This window comes from Puma concolor, chromosome D1, assembly GCF_028749965.1.
Source record: "Puma concolor isolate L17-30 chromosome D1, mPumCon1.1.hap2, whole genome shotgun sequence".
Classification (NCBI taxonomy): domain Eukaryota; kingdom Metazoa; phylum Chordata; class Mammalia; order Carnivora; family Felidae; genus Puma; species Puma concolor.
In genome coordinates this window covers 59,358,164-59,372,338 of record NC_141676.1, presented here as the reverse complement: position 1 = coordinate 59,372,338, position 14,175 = coordinate 59,358,164, and the positions used below count along the sequence as shown (strand labels likewise).

General features: G+C 49.8%; 1 protein-coding gene across 5 annotated transcripts in view; it reads left to right on the top strand.

Annotated features, from left to right (window-relative positions):
* ARRB1 (arrestin beta 1) overlaps positions 1-14,175 on the top strand; it is a 76,434-nt gene that overhangs the window by 40,330 nt on the left and 21,929 nt on the right. For 3 of the 5 annotated variants that reach the window (XM_086678329.1, XM_086678332.1, XM_086678333.1), the window contains 2 exons: positions 11,291-11,321; positions 12,772-12,832. In XM_086678329.1, coding sequence (XP_086534455.1) covers positions 11,291-11,321; positions 12,772-12,832 — 92 coding nt within the window. Of the gene's footprint in view, positions 1-7,978; positions 8,337-11,290; positions 11,322-12,771; positions 12,833-14,175 lie in introns of those variants that run through there. The other 2 variants (XM_025928656.2, XM_086678331.1) reach the window with 2 other exon arrangements.

Here is a 14,175-nt window from a genome sequence, read left to right as displayed (position 1 = left end):
ACCCTGTGTGGCCCGGGCTCCTGCTGAGGCCCATGCGGCGCGTCCCATCCTGCAGGCCAGGCTGCCCACTTCTGACTGGCCACTTGGCCCAAGTCCTATTTTTCCCCAGCTTCAAGCTCAGGGTTTGGCTCTCCTCGATTCATTCATTCAAAATATTTACTTAGCACTGACTATGTACCAAGGAAAATGAATGACTGAAGGAAGAGGTTTCTGCTCTCTGCAGTCTTTCAGCATTCCGTGGCTGTCACTGAGGCGAGGAGAGGCGCAGGCCCATGTGGATGCTGAGGGGACACGGGCGCTGGAGAGAGGAGAAGAGGGGAGGGGTGGTAATGTGTGTGGGTGGCTGTCTTATGCCTGGAACCGAGCGAGACATTGTCCATCGTCTCATCCCACCCACCCGCCGTGCTTCGGAGGGAGGGTCTGTGTATTTATGGAACGTCTGCCTCCCTGCTCCAGAGTGTAGGTGCCCTGAGGACAGGGTGCAGGGGCCTGTACCTGCAGGAGATAAGAACAGTGCCAGGCCCAGAGACTGGAAGATAAAAGGAAGAAAAGAAAGGAGGGAAGTCAGAAAGATGGATGGAAAGAGGAGAGAAGGGAAGGAGGGAGGGGAGAGGCGTAAGCAAAGCCCCTCTGGAGATGAGGGGACTCAGGACAAAGGCACTGACTGAAGCAGTCAAGGAAGGCTTCTTGGATGAGGTGACATAGGGAAGAAAGGATTGCCGTTGGGAGAACTGAAGGAGAAGCTTCTATAGAAAGAAGAAATAGGGCATATCCCCAGAGGTATCTGAAATGTGAGGGTCTAAACTGGGAAGAGAACATCATATTATAAACTATTGTTTTCCATCTGAGACTAGGAGGAAGACAGCTTAAAAAACTTCCCTGTCTCCAGCAAGGGTAACATAACCATCTCTTCCCACCCCAAGGCCTTCTCACTTGAGGGACATTTAGGCAGGAACTGTCCCCTGGGCACCAAAAGCAAGGCACAGTGTTGGCCAGTGGAAAGGTGGTAACAATAATCATCATATTACCAATGATGTTGGCTTCATTTGATCAATTCCCTACTGTGTACCAAGTCTTTCTATGTGCCTTCAACCTGTGAGGTAGATATCACCCGAATATTCCAGATGAGGGAAAGTATGCCTCAGAGAGGTATTAAACTGGCCCGAGGTCACACAGGACTCAGGCAGGGTCTGCTTGCTTTTAGGGTCTGCACTGTTTCCTGCGCCAGCAGCCCTCCCTTCCCTCTCTCAACCCTAGAGAAGACTGGAGAATGTTCAGGTGCTGTCTGCAGGCTCTTTGGGGTCCAGCTGCCAGCCCACTCATTGAAATTTTTATTAGCCCTTGACTTTCAGGTCTCCAGCTTCTTAGGTTACCAGCAAACGGGCCATGCTCCTCCGTTAAGAAACTCTCCCCTCTGTTCACGGCCACCTGGTGGTTCCCCTCCTTCCTCACCCTGCACCCCCTGGAAATCTCCACGAGTATGGATCATGGTCAGAAAAGCGAACATGTGAATGCAGACAGGGGACTGGAAGAATTGCTGTGTGCCCAGAAGCCAATGTGAAGCCCAGATCCTGGGAGCTTGACTTGGTCAGGGCCCCCGTCCAGCACCCCTCGCCTCTCAGCCCTGCCAGGCATGCCACCGTGCCCAGAGAGCCATGCAGAAGCCCAAAGGAGCCATGCTTGGTTTTGAGCTGCAGTACAACAGGAGCACCGGCAACCGGGGGCTCTCTCCTCCCTGTGACTCTGCACTCCGGGCCTCAGCACAAGACTCTTCCCTCCCTTGGGGTGTGATTTCTCCATTTGGCAAATGGAGCAGGCTGTAGCGTGCTCCCTCAGGCTCTCCAAATCTGTGAAATGAGGGTGACATTTCCTGTCTTCCTGTCTCCTTCCCCCTTCCGGGCTGTCCTGACAAGCAGGTGCACTAATGGTGGGTAAACAGGCAGGCAATGTTCTGACACAGGGAGGGCCTTTCAATTCTGGCAGAGCAGACAAGCCTGTACACAAATAACTCTGCTACCAGGGAGTGTGTGATAAGGGCCCTAGAAACCTCTTTGCTGCCATAGCCACCTGCTCCTCACACCTCCCTGCTCCCTAATGACTGCTCTCACACCCAGAAAGTGGGTCAAAATGTAGGGCAGAAGGAATGCCCCCTTGTGTGGTCCCCACCCTACCCAACTGAGTCATGATTGCCATTGGGGCAGAGGTGGAGGAAACTTACGGGGTTAGGGCACGTCTTCGTCCAAAATACAGCCCTGGCCAGTCATTCTCCCTCCCCCAAATGCCCATGGCTCCCTGTTGCCTTCTGGTTATGGTCCAAGTCCCTTAGCTTGGCATTGTCAAGACCCTTCACACCTAGCCCAGGGCCTGGTGCGTAGAAGTGCTCCGTGAGTATCTGGGCAGGGAATGGACCCTTCTCTGGCCCATCCTCCTCCCTGGTGCTCATCCCAGGCGCACAGGACACACTTCAGCCACACCAGGCTGCCTGCTGTCTCCCAAGCACCCCGTGGACTCGGCCACCTCTTCATCTCTGAATGTTCTTCAAGGCCTTTTTCATTGCTGCCTCCTCTCTTGAAGACCTTCCTGCCTTGCCAGACAGAACCACACAGTCCCACTTACAAGGTACTATTATTGTGTGAATGGTTAGAAGTGTGGTCTCTAGAGCCAGACCGCCTCGGCTCCAGTATCTAGCCCTGCCCCTTACTGGCTGTGTGACCTTGGGAAAATTCGACTCTCTCTCTGTGCCTCGGTTTCCCCATTGCTGACACGGGGATGTAGTCGCACCTCCTCTTAAGGTTGTTGGAGGAACAAATGAGTTCATCTTTATGACACGCTTACTTAGAGCAGCAGCTGGCACCTGGTTTCTCTCCTGTGTGAGTTTTCTGATGTTGACTGAAGACTGAGTAATATTTGAAGGTCTTCCCGCATTCACCGTATTCATAGCATTTTTCCCCACCACGAACTTTCCGATGCTCATAAAGGAATGAATTGTTCCCAGCGCTTCCTCAGTTCACTGGTCGTGAATGCACACTCGTGAATAGTCTCTCCAGGATGAGGTTCCCGCTGTTGAGTAAGACGCGTGTCGTTTAAATGATTTCCCATAGGCGGCTCATTCATGGGCTTTCTCTCCTATGTGTATTTTCTGACACTGACTTCATGACTTTGGATAAGTTATTTATTGGAGTCTTAGGTCTAAAAAATGGGAATATTCAGATGGAAAAACATAATATCTCAAAGCGTGTGAATTGCTTAGCACTGTACCTGACTCCTAAGGAGAGCTTAGTACACCGTGGTCATCGTGCTTGGTGGCTTTCTCTAACTGGGCTGTATACCAGGGTCATTCATCAGCAGGGACCATGAATTGTTCACCTTAGTGCCCCCAGAGCCTGGCAGTAGTAGGGGCAGTGTGAATGTAGGTAGGTGAGTGGTAAGTGGGAGAACTTTATCAAAGCTGAGCAGGGGCCCATTTTAGATATATTGGTTGTATTCCTGACTCAGCCTGATGGGGGCTGGGACACTGCCCCTGTGAAGCATTTTCTAAGCCTGGTGCCCATTGATCCTGACAGCCAAAGAGAAGTATAGACAGAAGAAGAAATCTCTAGAGTCTGCTCACCTAGAGCAAAGGATCATCACCAACCACCATCTTTTTAAACCTTCTCCATCCTCACTGTTGACAGTTTTCTCTTAGAGCATTTGTTCATTCAGCAGCATTCAACCCATATTTATTTACAGAGCCCCTACTGTGCTCCAAGAACCATGCTGTGCCCTGGGGATCTAGTGTCAATAACGCAAATGAGATCTGTGCTCTCATTCATGTTAAGTGAAGCAGAAAGGGAGCAAACAAACCATCACAAAGTGTGGGAGATGCTGTGACTCCCCACTGGGTGTGGGACTTAGAGGGAGTCAGGGAAGGCTTCCTGGAGAAAGAAATAGCTGAGCAGAAGACAGCACAGCAGGCCTGGGAGGGATCATATCACAGATTTATGGACTCTGGATTGTAAAATTGCAGAAGGAGAGACTCTAACATCAAAGGATTCAGAGTAATAGGATCCATATTTCTCTACTTTACTAGCAATGTTTTTTTTTTTTTTTTTCCAGCCTCTTCTTTCACCAAGACCTGACACATATCTTGTTAGGGAAAACCTGGCGTCTTTGCAAAGTAATTTATGCTTATTATACAACATAGAAAAATAAGATGTATCAAGGAGTGGGTTGGTGGGTGGAGGGAGTCTCCTTCAACCCCTGTTAATATTTAGGCACATTTCCTTTCTTTTCATTTATTTTCAGGGGTTTGTTTTAGCATTATTTTTTAATTGACATATAATTAATTTATATACCATCATATTCCGAATTTTTGCATAAAATGTAGTGGTGTGGTTTTTAGTATATTCACAAGATTGAACAACTGTCTAATTCCAGGACATTTAAAAAATGTCCATTTTGGGCGAGAAAGAGAGAGAGAGAGCAAGAGCAAGCTCACACATGCATGTGTAGGGGAGGAGCCGAGAGGGAATGAGAGAGAATCCCAAGCAGGCTCCACGCTATCGGCCCAGAGCCAGTGACTTGGGGCTTGGCCACTTCACACCATGAGATCACGACCTGAGCCAAAATCAAGAGTTAGATGCTTAACTGACTGAGCCACCCAGGCGCCCCTAATTTCAGGACATTTTCATCACCCCAAAGAGAAACCCCATACCCACTAGCTGCCACTCCTCATTTCCCCCTCACACCAACCCCGGCAACCACTGATCCGCTTTCTGTCTCTATGTGCTTGTCTGTTCTGGACATTTCCTGTAAATGGAACCACACAAATAGGTGGTCTTTTGTGTCTGACTTCTTTCATGTGACATGTTTTTGAGGTTTGTCCATGTTGTAGCAGGAATCTGTATGCTATCTCCTTTTATAGCTAAATAATATTTCTTTGTATGGATATACCACATTAAAAATACATTCATCAATTGCTGGACATTTGATTTTCTTCCTCACCCTTTATGACTGTTATGAACAGTGTATGCTACGAACATTTCTGCACTAGTTTTTGTGTGGGCATCTATTTTCTATTCTTTCAGGTATGTACCTAGGGATCGAATTGCTGGGTCATATGGTAACTGTGTTTCACTTTCAGAGAAACTGCCAAACTGTTTTCCAAAGTGATCCCACCATGTTGCATTACCACCAACGATGCATGAGGAGGGTTTCAATTTCTCCACATCCTTGATAACACTGTTACTGTCTTCTTTTGGATTGTAGGTATCATAGTGGGTGTGAAGTGACTTTGATTTGCATTTCTCCGATGACTAATAATGTTGAACATCTTTGCATGTGCTTATTGGCCACTTGTTATATCCTCTTTGGAAAAAGGTCTATTCCAATCCATTGCCCATTTTTTTTTTTAATTTAAAAAAATCTAACGTTTGTTTATTTTCGAGAGAGTGGGAGACAGTGGGAGCTGGGTAGGGGCAGAGAGAGAGGGAGACAGAGGATCCAATGCAGGCTCTGTACTTTCAATTCAGAGCCCGAGGTGGGGCTCAAACTCACGAATTGTGAGATCATGACCTGAGCCGGTCACTTAACCGACTGAGCCACCCGGGTGCCCCTGCCCATTTTTAATTGGATTATTTGCCTGTTTATTGTTGAATTATAATAGGGTTTTTATGTATCCTGCATACTAAACCCTTATCAGATACATGATTTGAGAATATCTTGTCTATTCTAGGCGCTGTCTTTTCACTTTCTTGATAGTGACCTTTGAAGCTTAGAAGTTTCAATAAAAGCAAGTTTATCTCTTTTTTGTAAGTTGCCTATGCTTTTGGTGTCATATCTAAGGTTATCATTGCTTGATCCAAGGTCACGTTGATTTACACTTAAGTTTTCTTCTAAGAGTTGCATAGTTATAACTCTTACATTAAGGGCTTTGATCCATTTTGAGTTAATTTTTATATATGGTGTGAGGTGGGGGGGGGGTCTAACTTTATTTTATTCTTTCATGTGGATATATAGTTGTCCCTGCATCATTTGTTGAAAGACTGCTTTGCGTTTTTTTCCCCCCATTGACTTGTCTTGGCTCCTGTGTCAAAAATCAATTGACCATAAATATATGGGTTTATTTCTAGACTTTCAATTCTGTTCCATTGATTTATGTGTCTATCGTTATGCCAACATCACACACTTTTGATTATTGTAGCTTTGTAGTGACTTTTGAAGTTGGGAGTGTGAGTCCTCCGACTTTATTCTATTTTGTTTTTTCAAGATTGTTTTGGCTATTCCGGGCTTTTGCATTTCCACATGAATTTTAGGGCCAGCCTGTTCATTTCTGGAAAAAAAAAAAAAAAAAAGTCCGGCTTAGATTTTAATAGGGATTGCACTAAATCTGTGGATCAATTTTGGAAGTATTGCCACCTTAACATTAAGTCTTCCCATTGTTTCTTTTGGTATTTATTGAGTATAGGGTTGAGCTCATGCCAGATATATTGTTTTGAATCCTGACTTATTCTGCTTAATATTCTATCATAGGCACTTCCCTGTGTTACAAAAGATGCAAGAATAATTTCAGTGCTATGTAATATTCCATTGTTTGGCTGTACCAAAAACTGTTGGTTTTGGGGTAATCTATCATGGAAAGTACTTTGTTCTGGTACCTTCATGGCGCAGGCACAAATGGACACTGGGAGGACAGGTGGCTCCCAGAAGGGCAGCAGAATATTAAAATTGATCAGCAAGTATCCCATGCTGCAGGTAGGGAGTGGGACTCATTGGAAAAGCCAGCGTGCTGGTTACTGGAGAGCTGACCTGCCTCCCTGCGTGGTAGCACCAGCCTGAGGGAATTAAATCAGGAAACAGGATCCAACCAACTGCACAGGCATTGATAGAACATGTTCATTTTAGACGTGTTTCTCTAGAACAGTGGGTTAAAAAATTAAAACATGTGCAACATGAAATTCATCTAACATTGTAACTCAGCTGACCTAAAATGAAAGTTTCACTAAATAATACTTTTTGTATCAGCCCAGAGAAGTGCAGTAACAAACAGCACCCATTTCTTAGCGGTGCGAGAGCTTTCTTTTTCTGTCATGTTACACACCTATCATGTAACAGGAGAGCCCTGGTATTTAGTTGACAGAATCCACTTATTGCTGGTTTCAGCGGCAGTGGAAGGAGGGCAGGGCAGGCAGAAGAAATGGCTCCCCAAATATTTCTACATACTAATGCTTGACATCTTTGAACATGTTATCAATTCTGGCAAAAGGGAAATTATGGGTACAGATGGAATTAAGGTTGCTAAACCAGTTCACCTTAAATTAGGGAGTCAAATGTATTCATAAAGGTCTTTAAAAATAGAAGAAGGGGGGCAGAAGAGGTCAGAATGAGGCAATATAATAAGAATGCAACCTGCTGCTGTTGGCCTTGAAGACGGAGGAAGAGGCCGTGAGACAAATGTGGGTGGTCTCCAGAGGCTGGAAAGGGTGAGGAGAGAGATTCAGCCCTGGAGTCTCCGGGAAAGAATGTGGCCCAGCCAACATCTTGATTTTAACCCAGTGGGGTACATTTTGAACCTCCGAACTACAAAGCTGTAAGCTAAGTATATGTTGTTTTAAGCCACTAAATTTGTGGTCACTTGTTACAGGCTCCACAGAAAACTAATACACACACTAGCCCTTAAATGCTTCTGCCCGGAAGTGACATGGGGGCACTTCTAGTCCTATCTCATTGGCCAGAGCAAGCCACGTGGGCATGTCTAATTTCACAGGGCTGGAGAAATTTGCCCAGCCTTAGAGGGAAATGGAATATTGGTAAATATAGTAATATCTACTACACCCTTGTTATCTGCATCTCATGCTTTTATCTTCTATTCTGTAAGTGCTGGTGGCAACTCTTTAAGTTGATTTCATTATCAGCTAATAGGTTGTGACCCCCGATTCATAAAACACCGCTCTATAAGCCCTCCTCTGCTCAAGCCTCGTGGAACACATGACACACCCTAGACAGAGCTGATTGGTCCGGGCATGGGGCACCTGACCCAAGCTGATCAATCAGATTCCTTTCCTGGGAATTTGGAATTGGGCCATTCAGCCAGTTAACAGTGAGAAGCTGAGCGAGAGGCAGAGTAGAAACAGGGTCGGAGTGAGAGCCACATGCAAGCCAAAATGATGGAGGAGCAGAAAAGCCCTGAGTAAGCGGAGAGAGTTGGTCCCCAGAGACCATGGAGCAGCCGACCGGAGAGCAGCGTGAGAACATGCAGCCCCAGGGGGAGAGGTGGAGAGAGAGCAACCGCCTCAAGGGCTGATGGCTTCCCCGTTCCTGACTCCAGCACTCCTGCGTTCTGCCTGCGCATCTTTCCCGTGAGATTTTTGTCTCCTTCTCATACTCCCTCCTCCTTTCCTCCAGCCACCCTTGTTGGGTTTCTGTTCTTTGTCTCCAGTGAGCTTTAATTAGCGAGGACACCACTGGTATTTCTCTTAGGAGACCCAGCTTTGACTCTGAGAATCAGGCTGGCGGGGCATGGATGGGTCTCAGGGGTGAGGCAGAGCCAGCCATTCCACAATCCGGAAGTTTGGTTTTGACCACGGTCTTGCACATTTTGTGCTTGCGCTTCGCAGTAGACCGGCAGAAGCCATCCATATGGTGCTGCACAAGGGCAGGGCCCGGTGAACTGGAAGCACCCCCCTCCCCACCCCGGGGGTGGGGTCAGGAAGCCGGTGGGTTGTTTCACGGAGGGCTTGGCTGGGCAGCAGAGTGGAAAGGATGTGGATTTTGGAGACAGAGTTCACCTCTCAGAGCCTGAATTTCCTCATCTCTGAAATGGGATTGTTGAGTGGTCAGCAGTGTTCTGGGAAAAATACTCAGAGGCACGACTAGGGCGGAACAGGTGCTCAGGGTATGGGAAGCTGCTGTTGTTGTTTGAAGAAACCGTCAGAGTCCCAGCTTCCTGAGCAGGTGGCCCCAGGGACTGATTGAGTTATCGGGACATTCCCCACCACTGGCCACGTTTCCTGCCCTTGTTGCCCTCATTCTCCTTCTTGATCCTTACTCACCCTTTCATCTCTTCCCCCTCCCCTCCCCAGTTCTCATTTCTCCTCTTTTCTGCTTTTCCTCAAAGCTGATGAAAAACACTTGCTTTAGGAAAGCAGCAGTGTTGGCTATAAAGGGCCCAGCCTCTAGACGCAGACGGAATCGGGTCTGAATCCTGACTAGCCTCTTGCTTGCTGTGTGTTCCTGGACAAATGATCAGATGTCTCTGAACCTCGAGTTCATTATCAGTAAAGTGGGAGTTATAATGCCCATTTCACAGTGTGTTGTAAGAAACAAGTAGGCACTCAACAAATGCTAGCTCTGTCTTACTGCCCTTTCTCTTTCCGTCCCTCCCTTCTTGACTGTCACTCCTCCCAGCCTGGCCCTCAGTCCCCTCCCGTGGTGAGGGTGCCCCTTGGCCCTCTCAAGGATCACTAGAATGGCCTTCCCTGACTCAGTTATTTCCCTGATTCAGTTATAACTCAGGCATTTGTGATCTCTCCTTTCTGTCAGACCCCAGGCTCTTGAGAGTTAGACTGAGGTTTCTGAAAGCAGTTGGGGGTCCCTGTGGCCCTGTGGCCCTTCTCTGGTCTCCTCCGCAGGTCCACTTGGGAGCTGCTGGTTCAAACCATGTGATCTGTATTTTTTCTCACTTTAGCAACTATTACACCCCAGCTGACTGTGGCATTTTCACACTCCAAACACTGCTAAATATTTATAAGGAGGAGAAAAGCCCAGAACCAGGGGAGGTGGGGGAGAGATGCACCAGGCCCTCCTTACAAGCCAGGCTCAGACCTGTCTGTGGTCCCTTGGGCCCCAGAAGTTGGAGGGGGTGCTGTGGAGGCAGCACAGGGTCACCCCCTGACACCCCCCTGGGAGGAGCAACTGTCACTGTGGCACTGTGAGCCTCACCCTGCCTTGCCCTGGATACCTGCTGCGCCCCCTGCCCCTGGGGACCCATGTGGGTTGTGTGGATCCTTCTGGGCCTCTTGTGGGCCTGCTCCATCCCTCCACTCCATTGCTCTGTTTGTGAGTTTCTCTTTGTGTTCGTTTGTTTGTTTTTCATCTCTCGTTCCATCTGTTATTTTCATGCCTGCAGGACAGCATCCCTCTCCCCTCCTCTCCCTCCTCCCCTCCCTCCCTGCTTCCTCCTCCAACACCTTCTCTAGTCTCTGAGGCTCTGCCTCTTTCATTTTTCTTCTCTCCTCCCAACAGTGTTGTGAGCAATTCTGGGGCTAGATGATGGGGGCTAGGTGAGAGGGTCTCAAGCTCCCAGGCCCAGCGGGGAGAGAGGATGGGGTGGGGGCGCTGATGGGGACCACAGTGTGCTCTAGAAGGCCCAGCAAGCACTTTGCAAGGGTTGGGGGCCGCGGGTCTGCCTGATACATATCCAGTGCTCTGCTGTGTGGCCATGGGAACATCTCCTACCTTTCCTGGGCCTCAGTTTTTCATTTGATTCCTTCACTCATTCATTCATTTACTCACTCTATTAATATTTGTTGAGTGCTTGCTACCTGCCATGCATGAACACAGATTTATTAAACACCTACCAGGGACGCTGTTCTAGATGCTCAGGTCAGGATATTTCCGTGGAGAAGAAAGACCCCAGACCTCTGCCTCGTGGACCTGACATGTTAGCAGTGCAGACAAGCGTAAATTAACAAGTCGCTCGTGTAGTAGGTTAGCCAGTGGTGAGTGCTGTGGGAAAGAAAATAGAGCCAGAGGAGGAGAGGAAGTGAGAGGGGAGGCCACAGTGAAGCCATGTCACAGAAAGGCATGGGGCTGGCAAGCAGATCTGTTGTGGGGACCATGCCCCGGGGGAGTGGACTGCCAGAGCAAAGGCCCTGAGGCAGGCCCCACCCTGGTGTGTTGGAGGCAGTGTGAATGGAGGGGTGGGGGAGAGTGGGAGGTGAGCCCAAGGGTAAAGGAGGCAGGGACACCACACACAGAAGCTTTTCCTCTGCCTGAGCTGGGAGGACTTTGAGCAAATGAGTGGTATTCTGTGACATATCTTTAGAGACTTCCTCAGCCTGCTGCGTGAGGAGGAGGCCGAGGGGCCATGGCCAGATCCAACAAAAGCTGTGACGGCAATAAGGGAGGTTTGGGTGGGCGCCGGAGGTGCTGGGATCTGATTATGCCAGACGCTGTTCTGGCTTTCAAGGCTTGGATGGTGCCTGGAAAGCCCTCCAGGCCCTTGCCCTCTGTCCTGCCCAGGGAAGGCCCGCAGGAGCCTTCCCCTGGTGGGATGCGCTAATCCTGGCTTTCTCTTGCTTTCTGTCCGCAGGGTGTTCAAGAAGGCCAGCCCAAATGGAAAGGTGAGTCTGTGACAGCCACGCCCCAGCTCCTCCCTGGCCCCAAATGCTTGTCCTGCCTTGGCCACTTCTGTTGCCCATTCAGGGCCCCACACTCCCCGGTCTGTCCTTAGGAGCTATCCACCTCAGGGAGAGGGGCCTTTCAGGAAACTTTTCTGTCTGCGGGGGGTAGTTCAACTCCCCCGGACTTTAGGGAGTCACTGCTCTGGTTTGAGATACAGCCTATCATAGACTTCAGTGTGAGTGTGATAATTAGACTAAGCGTCAAGGGCCTCGGGGGCACTGATTCCCCTGGTGTGAGAGGTGCTTGCAGCCTCTTTATTGAACCCTGCCATCACCTAGTTATCCAGGGAAGCTCCCAGGGTCTGTCCTGCTTTCTTTCTTCCCACAGGCTGCAGGCTCCATCCTGCTTTCCTTTCAGTTCAGCAAGTAGATATTACTGACATCATTCCTTGTCGGGTGCAGGCCAAGCCGGCGGGGACTGGGCTAGGGTGTTCCAAGACAAATAAGGCACACCCCGCGCCACTCACGGTCAGATGGGGGAGGCAGGCACAGAAACCGGTCATTTCAATAGGAAATGGCAGGTGTGGGATAAAGTGATGCCCAGGGGCCACGGGACCCAGCCTGGGCAGTCAGGGATGGCTTCTCTAAAAGGGATGCCTTGTCTTCCAGGCAAGACAGGGTGAAAAAGGGCATTGTAGGCATGAACGTAACTCACAGGGAGCGTGGGGGAATGAACAGCAGTTGAATCTGAGTGCCAGGAGGGAGGCAGGGGGAGCGGGAGCCAAGGTGGGACAGGTTGTAGGGCTCAGGAGCCCGGACTCCTGGGCTGGCAGATAGTACCACGTGTGCTCCCATGTCTCCCTTCGTGCCCACAGCAGACATCGCCAGTCACTGCTCACCCTTTCCTGCTGAGCCAGGATTCCGCCTTGGAGTCCTTCTCCACCCAGAGCCCCAGGCAGCCCCCATCTATCAGAGTTGGCATTTGGAATGAAACCCATTTGTCATCTTACCTCTGGGCCCTGGGAGCCATTAGAGGGTTTTCAGACGGGAGTGGCATCGTTAGATTTGCATTTTAGGACGACTGGTCTGGCCTAAGGAGAGGAGAAGGGCCTGGAGCTTGCGAGGTTGCAGGCCACAGACCATCAAGGGGGCTGGTGCGTCTGGTGTGCCGTCCTCAGTGTTCTCATCTATAAACCAGGAACACTGACAACTTCTTCATAGGGGTTTAGGATAAACAGGTACTTTCAAAATTGTACAAGGGTTTGTTGATATTAGGGCTGGAGCTCGGGTCCAGGTCCAGTTAGGACTTTAATGTGTGTTAAGGATGGATGGGTATAAGTGTTTCACAGGCAGCTCCCAGGTTCTCCTCCAGAGCAAGGGCCAGTGGCTTTTCAGGGATGTGTCCCCCAGGCCCACAGCTGCTGATACCCCCCACGCTTATCTTCCCCAGCTCACTGTGTATCTGGGAAAGCGGGACTTTGTGGACCACATCGACCTCGTGGACCCGGTCGGTGAGTCCCTGCAGAGGCCAGGGAGGAAGGCGGGGGAAGGTGGGGCCGATCCGGTCGCTTCTAGAGAGGGTTTGTTAGAGCCACCTAGGAATAGCTCTCAGGTCTCCAGAGGGGCCTGGTTTCAAGAACAGGGTGTAAGCGGTTTCCTGTGTCAGTTAGCAAACATTGACCACATTTACCGAGCAGCCCCGTTCCCTTCAGTGAGGACCATGTGAGGGGAAAGTGTGGGCGGGTTGAGGGGAGAAGCAGGGAGGGTGGCCTGACGATGACGATAGCAGCCGCCACTCAGTATAAGGCTTCTTACACGCCAGACACCTTTAAGTCCTGGCTCCCACTTCCCTCCCCCAGGAAGCCTTCCCTGACTGAAACCTCTGGTTGGGGGAGTGCCCTCTCCGCTGATTTGTTTACGGAGTCCCTGGTGCTCAGGCACAGAGGGAATACCCATAGGAAAAGGAGGGGAGATGCCCGGCAGGTTCTGGAATGGGGTGGGCATCCCCTGGCCAGGTATCCCTTGGACCTGCCCAGGACCAGGATAGGACCAGGAGCCCTCTGGCACTCACTTCCAGATGTGGCCTCTGAGATTGCCAGAGAGACTGCTGTAAGGCAGCGTCGGGGGAGGGTGGCAGTGGGCTAGAGTTGGGGAGAGAGAATTTTCTTGCTCAGTGGGTATGCGTATGGTTGAGTAAAGTTTGACCAGACGTGACCAGGAATGCCAGGCAAGGAGGCAGAGTTTCTGGCTTCTTGGGGTTCTGTGCAGAGAAAATGTCCTTTGTGTCCAGCTGGACTCTACTGGGTCAGGGCCAGGCCATGGGACATTTTCCGTGGTATCGCATGAACCAGGAACCAACTAACCCTTTAAATTTTTTTTTTTCAACGTTTATTTATTTTTGGGACAGAGAGAGACAGAGCATGAACGGGGGAGGGGCAGAGAGAGAGGGAGACACAGAATCGGAAACAGGCTCCAGGCTCTGAGCCATCAGCCCAGAGCCCGACGCAGGGCTCGAACTCCCGGACCGCGAGATCGTGACCTGGCTGAAGTCGGACGCTTAACCGACTGCGCCACCCAGGCGCCCCCCAACTAACCCTTTAAACATATCAACTCACTTAGTCTTCGCAGGAGCCCTGTGAGTTTGGTCCTACAGGATCACAAGTCCCGATCTGCAAATCCCAAGTCCAAGAAACTCTGGAAATCTAAACTTGCTCATACGGTTGACGTGGGATTCACTTAGACGCAAAACCTGACCTGAACCCATAGGGAGCTCTTTACACGTTAGTCTCTTGATGAAAATATCCATGTTTCCCTGCCGAGGTGTTAAGGGGTTTGATCATGGGGCCCCAGATCC